General features: G+C 35.4%; 1 protein-coding gene across 1 annotated transcript in view; it reads left to right on the top strand.

Moving 5' to 3' along the window:
- EYS (eyes shut homolog) overlaps positions 1 to 23576 on the top strand; it is a 643894-nt gene that overhangs the window by 164221 nt on the left and 456097 nt on the right. The window contains exon 11 of the mRNA XM_042889745.1: positions 20364 to 20485. Coding sequence (XP_042745679.1) covers positions 20364 to 20485 — 122 coding nt within the window. The remainder of the gene's footprint in view (positions 1 to 20363; positions 20486 to 23576) is intronic.

The raw sequence follows: 23576 nt of genomic DNA, 5'->3' as shown, positions 1-23576 counted from the left end.
CAAAAAAAGCTATTGTAGAGTTCTCCATTAACATACAGAATAATTCTTTTATCTTAGTTTATATTGATGCAATGACTTCATATATTACATAAATGTCTTATATTGATTCAGTACAGCATCAGCGCTAGATAGAATTTCTCTGAAAGTCAGAATGAACTGCACCTACCACATTTTGAGAGACATAAGGTTGTAAAAAATGCATTTCACAGAATCACAGAATGACAGAATTGTAGGGGTTGGAAGAGACCTCCAGAGATCATCGAGTCCAACCCCCCGTTTAACTTTCTACACTTGCTGTTGTCCTCGCATCGATAAATGGTATCTTATGTGAAAAGTAATATGCTGTGCACAAAATACTGTTTCCATGGTACAGAAGCAGGATACTAAAAATGAGAATTAGCACCAAGCATCCAGAGTCTTTGTTGTACAACACTGTTTTTTTTTAAAATCTCTTTTCAATCTTATGACAGTATGATTCACAAATCCAATGTGGTCAGTAGCTGGTTGAAGACCTGATGCCTCAAACTGATCTCAGGAGTCAAACAGCTTTCCTTAATTTCCTCACACACAACACATATTTCTTCTTTTTAATAAGTCATCCTGCTTGATTTTCTTTTTCACAGAGTTCAAGTTGTGTCTTTGGGATTCAAAACTTTGTAGATTACTCTGGAAGTAATATCTCCTATTGATTTCCATAGAAACCACATCAGATACAAAGAGCACAGTGATGTTATTTAATAGAGCAAATTCTCAGCTACAAACACTGTTTTTCAACACCACTGGCTATGCATTTTCAATAGCCATGAACAAGAGCTTGCAGGAAATGACTGTAAAAATCTGCACCATTAGAGATTACACTGTTGCTTGCCACTGCTGAATCACATCACCCACCACCTCTCTGTGACTACATACTCAGCAAATGATGAATGTTAATGGGTGTCATATTTTCCTCATGGAAGAATTCAATTCCATGTGTTTCCATGTCAGATGCCATTTTGTCAGACTGCCCCTCTGCTGCCATCTGTCACACAGCAACAAAATGCTGTGGAATGTTGGCAGGAGGATTCAGCCTCTACTGCTATACCACCAACATCTGCCTCTGACATTGTGGGCCATCATAATGAAATAGGATACATTACTTTGAGAGTGAGAAATCTTTGAAAATGTTTTACTCTTAGATTCTTTCATTTTCAGTCCATAACTTGACTTGAAATTTTACCAGTCTGTAGAAGAAATGCTAAGTCACAGCTTGAACCAGTGATTGAGCACCTAGTGGGAAGGCAGGGCCATTGGATGCATCTGAGTGACTAGGAGGGATGGAGCCAGGATCCTCCCCTTCCCAAACCTCATTTAAGGGTTGACAGTGGAGGTGAGGGCATCTTGCTGGTGATCCCTGCCTACCTGAGGCCTTTCAAGGTTAAGTACCTTTTTTTCCTTTGTTTCTGTATCTCTGGCTGCTGCATTTGGGCTTCTCCTCACTTGCTGCACCCTAGGACTTAGTGGCTACCTTGCTATTATTGCTGCGCTTTCTATCACATTAGAGTACTGCACTGTTACATGTTACTTAAAATATCTGTATATAATGAACCTGCTGCTTTTGAGATAAGTACAACCCCACTTAAATGTCTGTGGTTCTTTTTAATGCAAAAATGTAGATTTAAAATATTATTCCCTTCACTAGCACTTCGTATAGAATACTGCATACTTTAGCTTGTAACATTTCTTGCCATCATCTGCTGAGTAACATCCTGCAAAAATGAGATTTCACCAATACAAAAAGAAGTCCCATAGGAATAATTCAGATTTCTCTGCTCTGTCAGCAATTAAATAAGTTTTCCAGACTTTAAGTATTAAGTAATGTCTGCTGCTGATCCTCTCCAAGTCAAATGACAAACCTGCTTGATATGATGGTAAGATTTGAAAACCTACTTTTTTTAATTACCATTTTCATTTTATATATATATATAAAATGTAGTCTAAAATGAAGATACTACCAGTTTCACTCCTTCATACATGCTTAATGGAAATATAGTGCGTTTGGAGAATATGAATTACTGATGTATAGGAAGAAACATGTTCTTTGCATTCTATCTGTATTTTCTTTGATTTCTCAGGTGATTGTTCTTACTACTGAGGAAATATGACTTACTTACTATACTCTTTATTAAGGGATTAGAATTCTCTTAAAAAGTACTAGACTTTCTCTAATGTAAGCTATATATATGTGTGTATATATAGTCTGTGAGTTTGTGATCTCCCCATGAGGTAAAATCAAGTAGCAATGGAACTTTGAGAGACTGTATAAATTTTACTGCATTTTCTATTTAGTTATTATGCAAAACAGGTTTGGTGCCTTAGCAACAGATGAGGGGCTGGAAAATCTGCCAATACTGACTCTGAGCTTTCTGAGCTTGAGCCACTCAGCAGTTTTGTGGGGAAGCAGCAAGTGACAGCAATGGATGACAGCCTGCTGCTGAGGATGGGCACGTCTGCCAGTGTGAGCTGCTGTTTAGGGTGGACTGCTGCTTATTGGAGAGCTTGGGTCAAGATAGTGTGGTGAGGCTACCAAGGCTCATGCATTTCTGGCACCATCACAACTTTCTGCTCTTCCACATAGATAGAGCTGACTGTGAGGCTCCAGATATATAATATAGGGCATGGGGCCCAAATGGTTTTCTCCCTGATACTGCCAATGAGAGAACGAGCTTGAGGATATGTGGGTGAATTGTGTGGTGAGATCCTTTTCCAGGACTGAGGTTAGGAAGAAATGAGATTCCTTGATCAAATGAGGTTAAAGTATCTTTGCCAACAGGCTGGTCAACCAATTAAGAGTGGAAGTGACTAACTGGATAAAGCCAAGTCTGGAGGGTCATATAGATAAGCCAAAGTATGCAGAATAGAGAAGAAAGGGAAAAAAGAAAAAAAAAAAAAAAAGTTACAGGTTAGTACAAATACCTTTACTGTAAAGGTGATTGAACATGCTGCCCTGAAGTATTCATCCTTGGTGTTGTGGTTTAACCCCTATAGGCAGCTCAGCACCATGCAGCTACTCACTTACTCCCCCAGGTGGGGTAGGGAAGAGAATTGGAAAGGTAACTCGTGCAGGAACTCGTGGGTTGAGATGAAGACTATTAACTAGGAAACACAAAAGCTGTGTGCACCAGCAGAGCAGCAAAAAAGAAAGGGAGTTCATTTACTGCTTCTCATTGGCAGGAAAGAAGGGCACAGCACACATAATGGGTTCTTGTGAAGACAAACAGCATCATTCCAAATGTCCTCCCACTTCCTCCTTATTTACCTTGGCTTTTATTATTGAGCAAAATACCAGTTTGGGTCAGATGTTCTTCCTGTTTCCCCAGATTCTGGAGCACCCCTAGGGGGGGGGTTCTCACTGGCAGAACAGTGTAAGAAGCTGAGAAGTCTTTGACTATATAAACAGTGCTCTGCAAGTAAAAACATGAGTGTTTTATTACCATTATTGTCATTTAGAAATTCAAAATACAGTCTCTGGGAAGAAAATTAACCCAGCCAAAATCATGATGCTTGGAGATGGTCAAAACTCAAACTGGACAAAATCCTGAGCAGGCTGCTCCAAGTGACCCTGCTGTGAGCTGAGGCACTGAACTAAAAAATTCTCCAGAGGGCCATTCCAACCTCTGCTGTTATAAAACTGTGTGTTTAGCATAATGCCTGTATCTGATTCACCTGCCTACAGTTTAATACATAATGTTCACTACTGATATAAACTTATATGAGAATAATGAATTATTATTTTTTTTTTAAAAAAAAAAGCCCTAAATTTGCAGAGGTATTATACAATAAGACTTGATCAAATGGAGGTTTACACCTGTACAAATCACTTAGGTAGAGAAAATTATAATGACAAAGTGTGACACTAAAATATCCCCATATGAAAATGCAGGGGTAATTTATTTAACAACCACTTCACATGAATGTAAATGAGCATAGTGAGATAACAAGTTCAGGTTCTTTTGGCCTAAACTTAATTTTTAATGATATGTTACCAATATATCATTATAGATGATTCTAGATAACTTTTCCATGATTTTCTTAAAAAAAATCTGTAAATGGGTCTTCGTAAACTTAATTATACAGGTAGTGTGCAGGAAGTAGTAGTCACATGAGGAGGGAGTGTTTTCATTTATGTACATGTATTGGGTTTATGTGGCAATGTTTTGGTAGCAGAAGGGCTGGAGGAGTGGCCTCTGAGCAGAGCCTGGCAGATGTCCCAGCTGCTCCAAAAGGGAAATGTCTCTGCCAGAGTGTAGCCATGAGTAACTCTGATTATGTTCTGGGAGAACAGATTTTAGAAAGGGGGAAATATTACACAATAGCAGCTGGGAGTGAGGAGTGAGAAAATGGGAAAGAAGCAGCCCTGCAGCTGCCAAGGTGAATGCGAGGAGGGCAGGAGGTCATCCAGGCTCAGAGTAGAAGCTCCTTGCAGCCCAGAAGAGGCCTATGGTGGAAAAGGCTGTTCCTGTACAGCCAGTGGACACTATGTGAAGCAGATCTCTATGTGTAGCCGTGAAGGAACCCATTGTGCAGCATGTGGATAATAAACAATAAATTACATTAATATTCTTCGTACTAAGTCTGTTTTTCCTGCAACAGCAATTGAGGAGTGTTCTCCCTGTCTTTATCTCAGCCCATGAGCCTTTTTTTCCATTGTATTTTCTTCTCCCTGTTATTTTTGAGGCAGGACAATGAGAGCAGCATGTTGGAACTTACCTGGCTATCAGTGTGAAATCACAACAATACAGTAGGTATTAATCAGCGTGAAGACTTCAGAAAGGGGATCAAAGAAAGGGGAAAAAAAATATTTTTTTTTCACTCACATTTCACAGCACACTCGAGGCAAGGATTTTGCTACACTAGTAAGTAGTGCAGAGAAATAAGTGAAGAGTAAAACAGTTGGAGGTGCATCAAAACTCACTCCAAACAATATACATGTATTGGAGCAAAAGTTTATAATTTTGGACTAGTTGAGTGTACTGAGTGCAATTCTGTGGACCAAATATTTAATACTGGTTGGAGAGCACCAAGTGTGCTCTTGAAGCACAAATTATAGTTCATTTTCTTCCTGAAGTAATCTGGTTTATATTATCTGAGAGCACTATACGATGTAAAGCAAAGCAGAGTAAATGAGAACAATTGAGAATCTGAAAAGAATAGTCATTATATAAACGAAAATGCTGATAAGGATGAACTTTATGGATTCTAAGAAACATACAATACAACATATTTTGTTGTTTTAGAGTTACTTGGGGCAACAGATTCATAAAGGGTAGGCCTTCTGAAACAGCAGTTTGTGATGTCAGTATGGACAGCAGCTTGGAAATCTCATTAGTCAGCCAGGACACTCAAATTATGTGTAAGTGTGCTGATTGCCTATAAATGTTCTCCATATGTTTGTCTGGTTTTGTGCCCACTAGAAAATCAGTGGTTCATTTAAAAGCGTCAGAAAAAAAACATGCCAAGTGATTGAAATAGCTTAACTCTTACTGGACCATAACAGTGTATCTCACACTCTCACATCCTTACACATAAAGCAAATGTAAATGAAATTCAGCATCCATACTTCAAATAAATACCACACACTATCCCAAGCCCTATGAGGCATCAGAGCAAGGACAGCAGATTTAGGTAGTAGTTACTAAAAGTGTGCCAATTGACAGAGCATTGCTATGAAACTGAATTGAAGCTTGAAGGAACCAGCTGGTTGTTAGCACTGTACTGGCAGATATCAAAGAATGTGCATTTTCTTTGAAAAGTGAATGACCATATGTTTTAGGTAGTTTCAGAATGTGAAAAGCCTGGGTTATATATCAGTGTAACATCTGCATCAATGCAGTTCAATTAGTGTTATGAAATAGAAACCTAGGAAGTAGGTATTTCTAGTTCCTTTTCTTCCTGACTATGAAGGACAAAGACATTTTGTTTCTTGATATGTGTGCTTCTTGATATATCAGCTGCTGAACAGCATTCAAAAACCTTGCTTTTCCAATTTCACTGAAAAGCAACCACTGAGTTATAATGGGGGGGGGAAAAAAGACTCTTGATGGAGGACTGTAAATATTTTCAACTGCTCTGGTTTCCTATGGCTTATGTGTGCAAGTATTACTCTACCTTAACTACAGCTCAAATGTATGAGACATTCCTAAAATGAAAAACTATAATTGGTACTTATCAGTACATCGTACATCCCTTGTTTTATGTATGTTGTTGCTGTTGTATGTATAAAATATCCTCTGAAACAAGTATCTGCAGTTTATGCTCTTTGTAAATCAGTTTACAATCATCACAATTGTTGGCAGCCTCATAAGATTCATATGATGAATCTTACATATGATTTCTGATTTTTATGTTTGAAGGCACTAACAATATGTAGTACTTCGAACAATCAGCTGAGAAATTTTCTTAGTCCTAAAGTACTTACATAGAGTAAGAACTTCAAAGTTTCAAATATTACTTTTTTTTATATATATATATATGAGAAACAACTATGTATTTCATACAGAATAGAAAAACACACTTGCTGGTTAGCTAGACTTCTGGGATGACTATCACTAAATGAGCACAGGAAAAGTCCAATCCTGAAATGTCTTTTCATGGAGAAGTCCCAGTGCTATACAGAAAAACAAAGTGAAATCTGCATGTGTACACATGGGAGGATGAAAACGCACAGTAAAGAGTACAGTGTTTTCATTTTCCCAAAAGTAACCTAGTTCTATTACCTAAGCAACATTCTCAGTCTCCTCTGGCTATGGACATTTTTTTTTAGTTATGTTTTAAGAGTTGGTTTTTTTTATGCTTTGAGGAAGGAATAATAATAGAGATGCTGCTGCTTCTGTGCTTAAAATGTCAATTTCATTAATAAGATTAATCATGAACAGTTATGCTAAATACACATCCTCACAGTATGTATGATTCTGTGGAATTGTAGAATCAGAGAATATCTGAAGCTGAAAGGGATCCACAAAGATCATTGACTCCCAGTCCTGGGTCCGAACAGGACTAGCCAGCAGTGAAACAATATTTCTGAGAGCACTGGCCAAATGTTTCTTGAGTGCAACTGCTTCTACTGACAGTTTGAGGACTGTCAGTGATCACTTCCTGCAGATCTTGTTCTACTGCTAGAATAGTAGTCGAGGTGAAGCCATCCTAATACAGTGGGACAGTCATTGATTTTGACTGATATGTTATATTGTGCTTACTGAGCTCCAAGATATGGCTGGCACTTTTGGCCACCAGGGCACTCTGTTGACTGACAAGTTTACTATAAACTAAAAAAAAATCAGAAATTTATTATGAAACTACATAACTAGTGTATGAAAAGTTTCAAGTTAGGTATAAAAAGTTTTGATCCAGTTAAAGTGCACTGACTCTTGCTTGAACTAGTCTAAGGAAACCCAGACTTCCATAATGTTTTAGGCTTCCCTGTTCCACCTTTAGTGAATTTATTTCCCCCTCAAGACAGTTGTCTACATCTTCTTGTATTTTTTTCACATATCACAGATTTTGCTGTTACTGTCACATGTGATTTTTTTTATTTTTTTTTTCCTCCTGCATTAAAATGTAGTATATTTTCAAACCCAAATATTTTGTTCTGTTTCAAAACTGACATGAGCAGAGCACACATTAAAAACCAAGTTTTATTTACCAAGGGTACATCAGAGTATTCTTATATTTCTTTTTCTAACCTGTCGGTGAGAGAAGAATGCACTGTAGATTTAATTTCTGGGAAAATGTCATTCTTCAGAAATGTAAAAGTCACAGTAATGCTTATATGATTATAATTGAGGAAGTACCCTTGGGAGTGTTCCCTAGACATGGTTACTCTTCAGCTGTGCCTCAGAAATGTTTCAAAGTGCAGTAGCTGACCCAAGGAGGAAACATTTCAGGGACCAGATTATTCTAAATATGTACCAGTAGAAATTAAGTTTCAGTGCTGGGATGCTGTCCATGCCCTTGTGCAATTTAACTGGCTAGGATAGACATAACTTATTTCAGAGTAGTTCAAAGTCAGTGTTCAGACAAAGCTGTTAAGGAATAATATCCCTGCCCCACTACATTACTCTTCTTTAAACTCTGAAATCAAATCAAATGGAATTATGGAGGAAAAAGAAGTGTTATTCTCTGTTAGGAAGATGATAAATAATTAACTATAATTATTGGTGAGACTGAAGTTAAAAGGATTTTTTTTTTTTTTTTCAAATAACTATCAGTAACATTCAATTGCTAAAAAGTGATCTATGCTTCTTCTAGGATTGCTGTACTACAACAAGAAGGAAATTCTTATTACTCTAAGCATACTCTGTAGCATTAAAACAACACACTTATGCAGAAGTGAATTCAGTAATTGAATCATGACCTTATCCCCTTGAAATAAAATTTCATACCTTTTCTAGTGAGGTAACTCAAGCAGCTGTGCCCTCACCTGCACTGCCATTGGGTTACCAAATTTTATTTATGAGGGCTACTCCAAAAGTAATGCAGCCTCCTTTTATTGAAGGCTCATGATATCGGATGGGTGTTGGTGGTACAGTAGTACAGCCTGAACCTTTCTTCCAGTGTTTAGTGTACGTTTTGTTGTGTGACAGATGGCAGCAGGGGGCAGTCTGACAACGGCATCTGAAAGGGAAGTGTGCATGAAGCAAAGGTGTGTCACTGAATTCCTCCATGAGTAAAACATTGCACCATGGATGTGAGCACAGTGAAGTGAAGGGCAATGTATTTCAGCAATGGTGACAGAAATGTGAAAGGCAAAACATGTTCTAAACAGCTACGCACAGTTGTTACACCATGAAATGAAGAGTATCTCAATCAGCTCATCTGTGTGAATCAATGGATTATGACTAGAGAACCATGTATTGAGCTTAATATGGGCTTTGGTACATTGGAAAAAATGGTGGCAACATTGGAATATTGCAGAGTGTGCCAGGTGGGTCCCATGAATGCTCACACAGGAAGGAACAGGAAGAATACCATATACAGCTTTATCAGGACATATTGAACCAATATGAAGCTGAAGGTGACAGTTTTCTGGATCGTATAATTACTGGTGATGAGACACTGTCACCATTGTGAACTGGAGTCATAATGGCAGTTCATGATGACCTGTGAATTCCATGGAGTGTTTTGCTAGTCTTGGCTGGACTATCCTACCACACCCTATATATAGTCCAGATTTGTTTCCATCTGTTCAAGCCAGTGAAAGATGGATGTGTTCCTAGCAACAGCACCTGCACAGCATTTGTGAAACAGTGGGTCCCCTCTGCTGGTGCAAATTTTTACAAGTGTGGCATGCAGGCTCTTGTTCATTGTTGTTGAAAATGCATAGCTAATGGTGATGACTGTTGAAAAAAAAATATTTTGTAGCTGAGAATATGCTCTATCAAATAGTGTTATTGCACTCTTGATATCTGTTGTAGTTTCCGTGGAAACAAGCAGGAGGCATTATTTTCAGTGACTTTCATACAGTTCTACTTCTATAAACAAAAGTTTTCTAACTAAATCATGCTGAGGGGAGAAAGAGGAGAAATCAATTAGTCCATATAACTCCTTTTTGTCACATTACATGACTATTCCTTGGCCTAATGATAGTATTTTCTCTTTACTCCTGTCCCTGGCAATTCACTCGCTTCTTGGTTCTACTTCTAGTTTTGGTCATGTATTTCTAATGCAATGTTGCTTTACCCTTACCTGTAGAATCTTTATAATTCAGTTCTGTACAAAGTCACAATTTATTCAAGTGAATGTTAAGTACTACAAATTCACACTGCCTTTTTAGTTATTTGGATGTCAAATGAGCTTCTTTCAACTTTCTCTTAAATATATCTGTGTTTTACATAGGGAAGGGAGTACAGAGGAGGAATCTTGGTATATCTGAATTATTAAACATGAACATAGAGTCATTGTCTCCTGCAGGGACTATGGTGTTTTCTGTAATTGCTTACTAACAGCATGGCCATTCAGAAAAAAATGAATTTTTTTGAAAAAATAAAAAAATAAAAAAATTAACATTTGATAAAGATTGTAGCTTGCTTTTATCTTAATTTTTAAATGAAGAGATTATTCATTACGCATACAGTATTTGTATTCTAAATAAGCCCCATCCTGATTGCCTTATAAAACTGGGACCTCCTTCCTCATTTATTATTTAGTACAGTGGCTGCAACTAATCAAGAATAATGCTTATGCTGGCTTTTTCCATACTAATCAGTAAACAAATATTCTTTATTCTTGTTAACGGTATGCGTGCTTAATGAAATACCAAAACAGCAAGATGCTCTGGTGCACTTCATTATGTCCTGATTTGTCAATGTGCAGAATGTTAGAGAGCTCTGCTTTGTTTCCTTGAGCTGCATTATCTTTCAGAAGATTATAAGCACATTATGCAAATGAAAATAAGAACAGGAACAATTCTCAAAACATTTTTATTTTTAAAATACCTTTCAACTTTCAGAATGCTTAAGCAGTGGTATTTTCTGCCTCCTTCATACACCTTCCAGAAACAATCATTTAGCCGGAGACAAACTTTTTATTTACATTTGCATTGTAGGCAATTCTGCAACTATGCACTTTTATATTTTAAAGCATCTGAAAAGGAAGCTGTTCCAATTTCTTTCCTCTTAGTATTGAATTTCTCTCCTACCTTTAGCCCTTCGCATACAGTTCTAATAGTATAATATTAGTATAATATCAGTAATAATAACTCACTTGTCTGTTGACAAACCCATACTGTCATGCCTTCTTCAGGCCTACTTGGTATATGAGTTGTTGCAACTGGGAAAGTAAGCTATACCCTTCCCATCCTGAGGTAAGCTGCCACCAGGTTTGTGGCAGGTGAAAACTGAATGAAAATTCTTTCCCTTGCTTTCTATACTGTTCCAACTGTATGCCTGCCCTTCTAGGGAGCTGAGTCTCAAGTCTGTGTCAGCAGTATAATTGATCTCTAATATAATTGATCTTTAATATATTAAGGTTCTGCTGCAGTAATGGAAGAATCCTATATGGGACTCAATTAATTAATTTTCTTTCAGCTTATAATCAGATGATGAAGAGATTCATGCTATTTAAGAGTTAGTTGCACACAGACTAAACCTTTTAAGTAGTTTTTAGAAATTTCTATTAAGTAAAGAGAAAGAAATCAGCTACAGCCAATGACATTAATGTAATCTGCATATTTAAACCATATGCCGTTGTGTCAACTTATGGTTTTACTTTCCTTTGTGGCTATAATCAAAGTCAGAAGAATGAAAAATCCACAAATAAAATTTAGCAAGCTATGTGAAATAAAAAAGAATTTTAAATCTGCTGTTCTAGATGACACAAGCGTGTACTCCATTCTACTTCAGTATTCTTTGTAAGATATTTGAGTAAAACTATACCACCCTTACAAGAATGAACCCCCTCCCCTCAAGTTCTTTCCGTGTTTTAAAACATTATTTTCAAGATCTGTAGCTCACAACAGCTGGAACAACTTTCAGTAAGCAGAACACACCAGATTTCTGTAGAAGCACAACTTTGATATTGCTTTATGTTTTGGAAAGACTGAAATAGAAAAACTGGGGGGGATTCCTCAAGAAACAAGTAAGTTAGCTTATTGTTTAAGTATGGCCACAGGAGGAGATGGGGAATACCTGGTTCTGATCAAATGACATTTCTGCAGCACCTGCCAATTGGCTGTTGCTGCCTAGCTGCTCCCTGCCTCAGCTTCTGGAAGATTCTTGAAAGAGAGGATAGGCCACTCTTGGCAGAGTTTAAGCTGTATCGCCATTAACTGTGGTCAGTGGGGTTTAGGTAGTGTCAGCCTTTTACCAGGCTGCCATATAAGCAAGTTGAGCTACACAGTGAACTACAAGGAGCTGAGGAAGCGTGTGCTTCCAGGAACTGCAAACAGCTGTTTGGGATGGCTGTGAGATACCAAAAGGCAGAGTCACCACATGGCCAGACAGCCAGGGAGCTCTCAGACTGTGGAAAAGAACAAGATTAATAATAACCAAATGTAAATTAAGAATTTTATATTAACCAAAGTTGATCAGATCTCACTTTGTCAGAGCTTTTCTAGTGTTTTCCTTCTTGATACCTTGATTATTATTATTATTTTTTTTTTTTCTGTATACTCCCATCCTCACCTCACAATGATTTCTTCTTAGGCTTCTAGTTGCAATAGGAAGCTTGTTTCCTTTATCCACTACAGAACACCTGTCAGCTGTCTTATAGCCCTATATGGGATCTGATGAATCATGGCCTGAACCTCTGACTGATCACCTGAGATGAGCTATAAGTCAGCCCTAGGAGCACAGGTGAAGGCAATTCACCTGTGCTGCTGGCAGGGGTGGAGCCTGGCTCCACCTCTTCTAGACCCATTTAAGAGCTGACTAGCAGTGGGAAATGATCTCTTTCTGGAGATCCCTGTTTGGAATTTTGCAGTGAGTCCAGGATAAGGGTAAGCACTGTATCTGTTTTTTTTTTTCTTGGTGTAATAACCTGCTTTACCAACCTCTCTAGTGTATTTTGTAATTATGCCATCTGTATATTCATTGAATAATGAATATACAGCAGAGCTGATCCTTGTGTTTTTTGTCTTAGTTTGGAGAATAGCATCACTTACATTATGTGTATGATTTTGAATCTATCTTATTCTTGCTTATGATAATAATAGATTAGATTGAATAAAACTTATTACAAAAGCATCTTTTCTTCTTTGATCGTTGTCTGTTAGGTATCCAGCGGCTTGTCTTTATGCTAACAGTATGTAGATCTGGTCACAAGAGCCTGAGCTTGGCACCTCTTAAATCCCTCTTTGTATTAGATGTGATAGGGGCAGCGCATTAATTTATAATGTGATTTATTATATTGAAAAGCTCTATAAATTTAAAGTAGGGATGAGTGAAAGTTCAAAAGGGAACAGTTGACATCAAATAATCCTTGAAGGTCTGTGCGCTTCTAAGATTATTTAGGTAGAAGTATTTTTGGATGAGCCTGTTTCTTTAACTTTCCCTTACTTCTGAGTCTGAAGTTGGCAAAAACAGCACTTTGTAGTGTTTGAGGTGTACTGTGGTAAATGGTTGTATGTTTAAGATTTGGTTGGAATCAGGTATTACAAGATAGCTTTTTTCATGGAAAACAGTTTTACTGGGCTTTCTTACTTGATTTAAAAAGCTGCCAGCAGCAACACTGGATTTGAAATTCAGAAGCCAAGTATTATTTCTGTTTATTAGTGCCTGGACTGTTCTTATGCAGTGTCAGTTAGCTCCCATAGCTCTTCTCATATCTGGGATCTAGGGGCATGCTGAAAGCTCTTAACAAGTTGTAAGTGGGTCAGGTTGTTGTATTTCTGCTTAACAGAAATCTATTTATGACCTTCAACTGCTTATTAAACAACTGGGGTAGATGTCAACCAAATGCATTGATCAAAGGCTGATATTCAAATGTTTGTCACTATCTGGACTAGTTGTTTGGTTTATTTTGTTTGAACAACTTACAGCTGTTGGTTTCCATTTGTTTTCCTGTGCTATTCAGTACCTGTCACTTTGACAGTGGCTTCTTTGATATATTTCCTAGTAAGCTCTGTCTCTGGGATGGGGATGGAAGAAAGGTATAAATATTCAATGTTCTATACTATTTACTGTAAAGGCAACCATCATTAATTACATAGGAGAAAGACTTACTGTTATCACAAAATTAACATTAATCTGATCAAATTAAGCTCAACAACTCAATTCTATTTCAATTTCAACTCTAATTCAATTTACAACTCAATTTCTAGAAGCATTTTAAATAAATGAATATTTTTCCTTAGAAACCGTTCAGTTTTCCTCAGATTAATTATTCCCAGTTTGGAGCAACCTATTTTTAAGCACTGATTATCCTACTATTTTATGGTTATTCCAGAATATTTCTTAGGATCTTCTAATGTACATATTTCATGCTGTGTCCCCTAGTATAGTATTTTAAAGTAACCAAATTTATATATAAGAACAGAGAGGAATTGATTAGTTATTCAGTACTCTTTCCTGTGAACTTAACATTTAAATTATGTTTGATTTGGGAAATTCTTAAATTGAAAACCTTTATCAATTTGTTAAAAACCACATAGAATGTTTTCATGTCTTACCATGTTGCAGATGAATCTTCACACAAAAATCGTGGCAGACCTTAATCCCATTGAAATTTCAGATGCATTGTGATACCTGAGCAGCAGAGGAAGTAAATTATTAGATTCTTAACGCACAGGCCCTACTCCGTTTGTTTCCCATGGGAAGATGAAATCTACAGTAGCTTGGAGTTTGTCATTAGTCATTATTTAATTTTAAATGCATACTTTTTTTTTTTAAATATACTGCTTTTACAAATGTGTTGCTTTAAAGTGATCAATATTGAAAGCAGCAAATATTACAAATTTACGAGCAAAGTTGCTATTTTTTGAAATGGTAGTGTATAAAGGCATACCATGTAAATAACTAGTATTCCTATTTATAGTAATTTTCCTTATGGTCACAAATTACAGTACTTTGCAGTTAAAGTTCTGAATATGCTGCATGTCTAGATACTGGATGTATTTTAAGTTGAAGCCCACGTTAAATGAAAGGGTAAGCTTGTATTTAGCACTGGTGTGTTATTGATTTATGCAAAAGATATGGTATTTTGCTTGTGTTTATTATTCTTGCTATATATAAATATAAAACTATTGCAGTGTAACACAGCCTTTGTCTGTTTTATATATACTCCACCCTACTCATTTAATGCATTAATCATTTAAAAGACTGGACAGATAAGTGAACTTAAAATGCTTTTCTTAAAATTTAAATAAAAAATATTTTAATCAGTTAGTACAGAACTTGTAATAATTTCAAGGCAGAAGAATATAGATTTTAAAAGAATGAGTAAATATTGCTAGTTAGCATTTTCAATATCAGACTTTGAGATTTAACTTCTACAAATCCATATTGCTTTATCAATTTATCTTGCTACTATTTGGTATTAGTTTATTTAACCTAGTGTTTCACATTTTTTTTTCAGTGCTTAAAAAAGATCACAAAGATCACTTTGACATTGTAAATGGATATGTGCTCTAGCTGAGCTATTTTCTTGTAGCAATGTTTACAAAATATACTTTTGACAGTGATTTTTCTACATTTCCGAATCCATGTTTCGTACTTCCTTTTCAGTTTAGTATTTAATATCACTTATTATAACAATTTATCAAGTTAATATCAGTATTAATCATACTGTAATCCTCATAGCACTTACCCCCAGAAATGATTTGTTTGGGGTTTTTTGCCTTGATATAGACAATCTGACTGTATCTGGTAACTAATATTAGAAAAATCAGGTGTATCTTCAACACAAGGAAGGAGCAGGCTTATTGTACGTACTCATCTCAGAAGTCACTTCACAAGCAAAAGAAAATTGACACCATTGATAAATTTGCTGTTCTATATGCTTTTAGGTACAGCTAAATTCATTATTGTAGAAAAGAAAGGTAATGTAATTGTTAGGATTTCACTCTGCGTGGATATTTTAAGTGGTTTTCTTTAGTGAAGATTAAAGTTATGTTTAAACCAACTAAGATGAAAAGGTGGGAATTTTTGTTTGTTTCCTTTGTTTTTGAATATATTTAAATGAGACTATTATGTATGTGTGTGTATATGTATAAAGAACAAAAATGCAAAGACTTGTGTAATGAAGACGATGTCATATTGAAAAATGAGAAAAATGTTAGTGAATATCATAGAATCCTTAGAGCTGGAAGGAACCTGTAACAGTTATTTAGTTGAGCTCCTCTGCAACAAAAAGGGACATACATAGCTAGATCAGGTTGCCCAGGGCCTGATCCAGTCTTGCCTTGGAAGTCTCCAAGGAGTAATCTGCTACATCTCTTGGCACCCTGTCCCAGTGCCTCATCATCCTCACTGTAAAAGACTTTTTCTTTATATGTAACCTAAATTTACCCTCTTTAAGCTTGAAACTATCTCCCCTTGTCCTATCACAGCAGATTCTGCTAAAGAGTCTCTCCCCTTCTTTCTTAAAGCCAGCCTTCAGGTATGGCTTAGATCCGAATTTTTATGTAAATTGATAAATAATAAATTAAAAGTGAAGTGTTAAAGTGGCAATTCAGAAAAGACCCTAAAATCAACAAAAAATGCTTCTTATATAATGTTGAGTTCAATCGTTAAGAACAATAACGAATATGATTTCACAGATGCTTACATTTCTGTATTCACATTTATTTCACAAGATTAAATGACTGCTATTAGTTGTGACAAAGTTGCATGGAGATTTTCTGTAGGAAGAAGACAGCTTCCACAGAGAAGAATTCTGTGATGAAAAGTATTATGCAGAGGCAAAAATACTGTCATTTTCTGGGGGGGAAAAAAAAAGAAAACCTCAATGGCAAACTTTGGACTTTCTTACTGGAACACATCTCACAATAAGAGGCAGTGATGAGTGATCTTACTGTGTGCTCATCCTTAACAGAAAGAGTTCCACTGCAGGAAGCATGGTCTGGCTGGCGCACTGGGTTCAGAGAAGTAGAGATTTCTGCTTGAGTATTTCTGTTTCCAGCAATTTTTCATCTTTTTTTGTTCTTTCTGTTTGCCAAGAAATAAAAGGCTGTTACAACTTCTAAAAATGCACCAACTCAATATTATCTTTGAAAGTGAAATTACTTTTTTTAATTCTGTACTCCACATGGAAGGAATCCTTGGTATTTAGCTCTGTAGGGTAAAAATTATTCTCAACCTACACCTGCAAGTTCAGGCTTGAAGATAAGCCTGCTTGTAATTCAGGTTCTGGTTGTGCATGATGAAACTTTCTCACTGTAGTTTCTATTTGCCAGATATTTATTCATCATTTTCCAGTAAAATAACAGTGAGTAAGGCTTAAGAAAATTATTAATTATTCAATTACAGTGTTAAAAAATATATTCTCAAATATTGTTTTCTTAACTATCCACACAATTAATTGGATAATGACACATTAGTATGCTTATAGTTATCATAGTCATAGAATTGTTTCAGTTGGAAGGAACATTTAAAGGTCATCTAGTCCAACTCAGCAATGAACTACAGCTAAATTAGGTTGCTCACAGCCACATCCAACTTGATCTTGAACATCTCCATGAATGGGGCATTCACCATGTCTCTGGCCAACTCATTCCTGTGCTTCATTACACTTACTATAAAAAAATATTTTCCTTATATCCAGTCTAAATCTCCCTTCTTTTACTATGACATTTTTATTTTGGATATTTATTCAGGTGTCAATACATTTACTGCAGTGTTTAGAGAGCAAGCAAAAGATGATGTGGAGGAACTCAGAAGCACCGTTTATTTTCATGTCTAGTATGGATAGCAGTACATAGTTAAAATATAAAAAGGAAGAAATACATAACTATCAGATTCCATTCTTCCACTCTCCTGCATGATTCACCTCAAACTTTCCAAACACAGCATTTTGTCATTCTGCATTGTTTGATGCATGCTGTGCCATGATAGTCTTCTTTCTTCCAGTCTTTTCTCATAGGAACGATGCTCAAGTTTGTCAGGCATCTTGGTGGCCCTTTCCTGATCTCTGCAGTCTGTCCATGTGTCCATTGTGCTGGGGACCCAGAATTGGACACAGCACTTCAGGCTGTGTATGGGAAATGGTCACTTCCCTCCACTCACTGCCAGCGCTTCCCCTGTGGCAGCCCTGTGGATCATTAGCTGCCTTTATTTCCAGGACACTCTACTGCCTCATTCATCTTCCTGTCTGTAAGAACTTGCAGGTCCTTTTCTGCAGTATTTTCTTTATCTTATTTATATCTATTTTATCTAACTCTACTTACAATTTATTGTAATCTGGCATCTTCAGTTGGCCTAAACTGGAATACAAAGATAAAATAATGACTTTTTCTTATTTATATGTACTGCATCCATGCATAGTATACGTGCATGTGAGTTGTGTGTTGTGCTGGATGTGACAGCTCTCCTAAAGTGAGAAATAATCTGCAAAGCATAGAATTTCATTAGCTGATCATTAGATGCTTTTTATAGAACCTGACACAAAATACTACTGCTTTCTAAACAGGATGGTTTTCAGCCTCCTTTTACTTCTACTTTTTAATCAATTTCTGGAAGGGTTTTTGGAAATAATGAGGAAAAAAAAATCATTGTCACGTTCTTGATATATGTGAAAGCCTATCCTGCTAGTAGAATAGTTATTAAGTGTCTAATAGTTACTTGCAAATATAGCTTAGTTGTCCCTGCTTTTGGCATTGCGTTTGTGGCATGCTTATTTGTTCCTATTATTTATTTTGATGTGCTGATACTTGTGCAGGAAATGGAGGAAATCTCAGAAAAACTGTCCAGTTTAAATAGTTAGCAGTTAATTTGGATGTGTCTGTGATGTAATAGATTATATTACTAGCCCATACGTCTGTGTCTTCTATCTCAACATTTTTTCCTTTTTCCTTTCTTTGGCAAAATTATTTCTGTTTTCTGATTTTTTTATTTGTTAAGAAGTTGTCAACAAGTTCTAATTTTCTTAATGCCCTACTTTAACTGAGGATAAAGGCCTGCACTTTCATATTCTGGCTTTTAAAATACATCTTGTTGCATTCGGAAAATCCATATCCGTCCATATGTCCTAACCAAGTTCACATCTTTGCTAGTCACTATGAGCACAAAAAAGATTCATCGAGCTGGGAAAAAATACAGCTCACAAATGCATTATATACAGATCCATTTGCATGAAAGCTGACTTGATCAGCTGTAGAAGCATATACATGTAAGTAATTGAATTATGAATATTGGAAACAGTTCAGCTGTTTCACACCTTCTGATGCTTCACAGCAACCATGCCAAGCTTGTTTTTGAACAACTACCTTACTTTTCAATTTTGATGCCTTTCTTCCAACAAAATAATCTTTTATTTCTCAGGAGTAGGTAAGAATATTATCGGAACTTAAAGAAAAGCATAGGACAATTGCAAAAACGTGCATTTGTTCTGAAGTTCTGACACTATCTTTAAACTGTATTGAGAAATTAATTCCTGTTTACCATATTTAAGTTCATAGCCCAGGTCTGTTTTAAGCATAATCGTGTATGTCTATTTCCAAAGTACAGATGGTTAAAACAGTACAAGATGATCTGCACTCGGAACACTGATACATTATACATTTGATCTTCATGCTATGGCAGCTTATTTATGCAGTTAGCTTTGAAAAACCCTTAAACTTTTTTTTGCTGTTTGTTTCTTAATGTTTTCCAATTTACATTGAATTTAATAGGTTTTAAAATCTACCCTGAAGCCTATTGCAATGCTTAGCAAGTAATGAAATAATATGCATTAGTCATGCTTACCATTAAAGCATTTCTTAATTCCTGATAGAAAGAAGCCTTGTTAGAAGCAAGCATGTTACAAAAGAAGCAATTAAAACTTCTGCTGAATGGAAGTGTTTGCTGTGCTGCCCATCTCTAATGAATATTCAATTCAGCAGATGTTCACCTTTCTCTTTTGTTTTAGAACGTAGGCAGAGAGAAGATGCTTTATGCTTTTAACTTCTGTGAAACTGTCAAACACTCCCTTGCATGAAGTTACAAGATAATAAGTTTGAGGCTTGAGATAATAGTATGGTGTGATTACGATTTGATACAGCTTTGCAATGTGATCAAAAAGATTCTATAATATATGTCATTTAAAGGTGGATGTATGTGCTGCTGAAAAACTTTACTCAATTCAATCAAATTTTGCATTCACATCTGTTCATTAATCTATTAAGAATTGCCACTGCAGAGGCAGAATACTTTAAATTATGCTGTTTTTAATACTATCTAATGCACCTAAAAAGAGACAATAGTTCTCATGTTGTAAGTTGTCTACTACTGTACAATTGAGATACTTGTGCACAATTTCAAATTAAAAATATTAAACATATCCATGATAAATTATTTTATATTGAGTTCTGTTTGGACTGCATTTTCAGCAATACAACTCAAGATGGTTGAAAATACCTGTGCTTTAGGCAGAGGAGGCAAGGTAGTTTTATGGAAGAGGTATTATCTTTTGCTACAATTCTTGATCAAGGGAGGAAGAGGTAGTAAATTATTATAATACAAGTTGATGATGCAAAAAGATAGTAAGTAATGTCTCATGCTTCATACCCTACCCTCTTTTCATCACATTAGTGGGCCAAAATGGCAATAGATTAATTTTTTTTTTTGAGTTTTGAAATGTTGAATCACCCATTTGAAGACAAGAAATAGCAGTTATAATAATAATACCCCTTGTAAATGTATTCTTTCAAAATTTTAAAAAGTAACAGATAATTTATGTTCTGTCATGCATTGCAGAGATACCAATGTGTTTGTCTGCCTGGATGGGAAGGAAAATTTTGTGAAAATGAGTCAAATGAATGTGACTCAGAGCCTTGTAGAAATAATGGCACCTGCACAGATCTTTTCAACAGCTATCGGTAAGCATTGCACCTTCTCACTACATGATTATGTTCCAGAACTGACAAGCTTATGTATCCAGTTATTCTTTTATTTCTCAGCTCTGTGAATGGTGTGTTATTACAGAAAGATGAGCAAACAACTGCTGTCATGGATACACTGTTTCACTGCACATTCATTTGAAGTCAGCAAACATAATGAATTGTTGATGGAAAATTAAAAAAAAACAAAGCATCAATTCAAAACACTTAGTGAGTAATCTGGAACTGCACATTGTCAAAGAAAATACACGATCTCTTTCTGTCATTTATGCCCTGTAAGCAATGGAGAAGTTTTAAGAGTTAAAGTAGTGGGAGTGAATGTGTTTTTGCAGTTTTAGATGAAGAGATTATATCACTGCTGCCACCTTGTGACTTAAAATACAAAAAGAAAAAGTAATTTATCTAAAATTTACAGCCACATTGAAAGAAAATGTGAGGATTTGATACTAACCATATTATTTCTAACACAAATGCTATCCTTCATTTCATCCACACATTTATGATTTTAAATTATGTGTTTTATGAGGATAAAAACTCAATGAAGAATCAATTTCCATTATTTATAGTCAGAGATTATCTATACCAAGTTCATCAAATTATAATGCCAATACTAGAACAATTATTTTTTTATCTGAATGTAAACTCTTTATAGGTAACAATGTAACAAGTATACACAGTATAGTTTGTTGCACAGTGATACTATTCCTGTTAATACAGATTGTAAATAAGAAGAAAATGTACCGCAGTTAGAAACAGGCAAATAATTTCCCTAGCACCAAGGACAATTTTAACTTGTCTGTTACTCTTATAACTTTTTTTATTTGAATCATTTCATTATCAACCCTGATGTGATTACATAATTTGGATTATGAGGGTCAGAAGGAGAAAAGCAAGATTTAGTTTGGGCTAAATGCCACTTTTACTTGTGACTTGAAAGGAAAAATTCTAATTTTGCAGGTGTTTTTTTTACCTAATCTCTTGAATTTAAAATTGATTTATTTTTTTCTCTTAAAAATGTCAGAAGAGGCGTATAGAATTTAGTGATTTTTTTTTTTTTTACTTTGTGCATTAATTTATATATTGAGATATTTATTTATATGTACATAGTATAGTTTAGAGCATTTATATGTATTGTTAGATGTATACTTTTGGTAGATTTTGTTTTTCAGTTCAGTAATCAAAAAAGAAGACTAGTATAGTTGAGAAAATACGTTAAAATATTTTAAATTGCCTTTCTTCCCTTATTTGAGTTTTCTGGGCTATGAAAAAGCAATTGCTGAAGTTTTTTTTATAGAGTTCCTTTTATTGTGAAAATTTTAGTAGTTTTTAGAATTCTAATGAAAAGCTTATCTCTAATTAGCTGTTACATTATGGTAATTTTAATTCTTGCATGTTACGATGGATTATATAAGCTAATGTAATTTCAGTGTCTTCAAGGATGGTGTTTGAATATTTTGCAGTGGCTGTTACTTATCCTTACATTTTACCTATTCCTTCAGCTTCTCGAAGTGTGATATATATTGCAGAAGGTAACTTGGCTTCTTTAGCTTTTATTCATACCTGGATCAACAGCATAAGGGCAAGGACTCCCTATTGTAAAATGAAGGAAAAAAAAAAGTTCAAAAAGTACTTTTTCTGGATTCATCACGTACTGAACTGCTACAGAAAATGTTTATGGGAAAATGCAGTTAGTGTATGCACTACACGTTTTTCCTCACAGTTATTTGTCCTGTTTGGCATATCAGACATACCACTGATTCATTATGTATAAACCTCATGATAAGTCAAAGAAAAAAAACCAACTTATTCTAAGATACCTGTAATTGAGACTGGGAGCCTGAGACTTAGGAACCACAACAAATGAGACTAGACCAATGTTTTTGTTGTATAATCTAATGCAATCTCATTTCAGTCAGTATAGTTACTCTAGTCTGTGTACATTCACAGATAATAAGATATTCTGCTTTTTTCAATATTACTCTTAACATATAAAAAAGACTTTTTTCCCTCTCTGTTACTGTTTTTAACACCCCTCTTAAAAAAATAAAAAAAAAATATTCATTTTCCTGGTAGGTAAGCAGGGCAGGTGCAGAGTATGCTGAGTTTCTGATTTCAGTGACATCCAGCCAATTCTTTAAAATTAAGTGTAGTCTCTAAAACAGGATAACTGTTCTTATTCGCCTGATAGAAAAGATCATTGGCTTATTTTAACTCTTCAGCTGTGCCTAGCTATTGCTTTCAATGAGCGCTAGTCTGTCTCAACCAAAACCATGCCAAACACTGCTTTGGGAATGCAATGACAAACAGTGCAGTTGTCTTGTGTCTTGACCGTGCCTATGCCCATGTTCTGGCAGTGTTCATTTTTCTGGTATAAGTTCAGCTATTGAGATTCAGAATTTTCTCAATCTGTTTGATCTTAACCACACCATTGATGTTGCTGCTTCTTCTAACTTAAGGGAATGGATAGTTAACATAGCTTTAGTAGTAGTTAACATGCCTTTGATAATCCTCGTTTTCTTACTTTCTCTAAATACTTTCAATTCCATCTGAAAAGATTTCTTGAAAAAACTAGATTTATGTGCAATACCATAAAAATACATTTGGTGTCAAAAGATAAACAGAAAAGCATATAATTAAAAAAAAAAAAAATTGTACCAAGTTTCAAATCTGTGATAACAAGAAAAATAGCACACCATAATTAGTAGTTGAAAAATTATCTAACATTTTTAACTAGCACTACTCCTTTTTTTTTTTTTAACCTTGCTATGAAAACTTGCTGACAAAACTGGAAGATCAACAAGTGTGCCAAAACTGAATGTTTTTTAATGGGTTCCCTTGATAGTGATATAAAGAACAGGCTAATATTGAGAAAGAAAGATCTTCCCAGATGCATCATTTAAAAAATAAAAATAAAAATCAGGATAAAAATTTTAGAATAAGAAAAAGCCTGAATCAATGGTTAAGATTGAACTGTCAAATGCAAATTATTTTTTACATAATTTGTTTGGAGTCATAGCATGATTTGTGTTGAAAGAGATCTTAGAAGTCATGTAGTTCTATCTGTTACCCC

This window comes from Lagopus leucura, unplaced genomic scaffold (assembly GCF_019238085.1).
Source record: "Lagopus leucura isolate 7727_CA_CO unplaced genomic scaffold, USGS_WTPT01 Super-Scaffold_73, whole genome shotgun sequence".
Classification (NCBI taxonomy): domain Eukaryota; kingdom Metazoa; phylum Chordata; class Aves; order Galliformes; family Phasianidae; genus Lagopus; species Lagopus leucura.
Note: the sequence above shows the minus strand (reverse complement) of the source record. Positions and strands in the feature narration are given on the sequence as shown.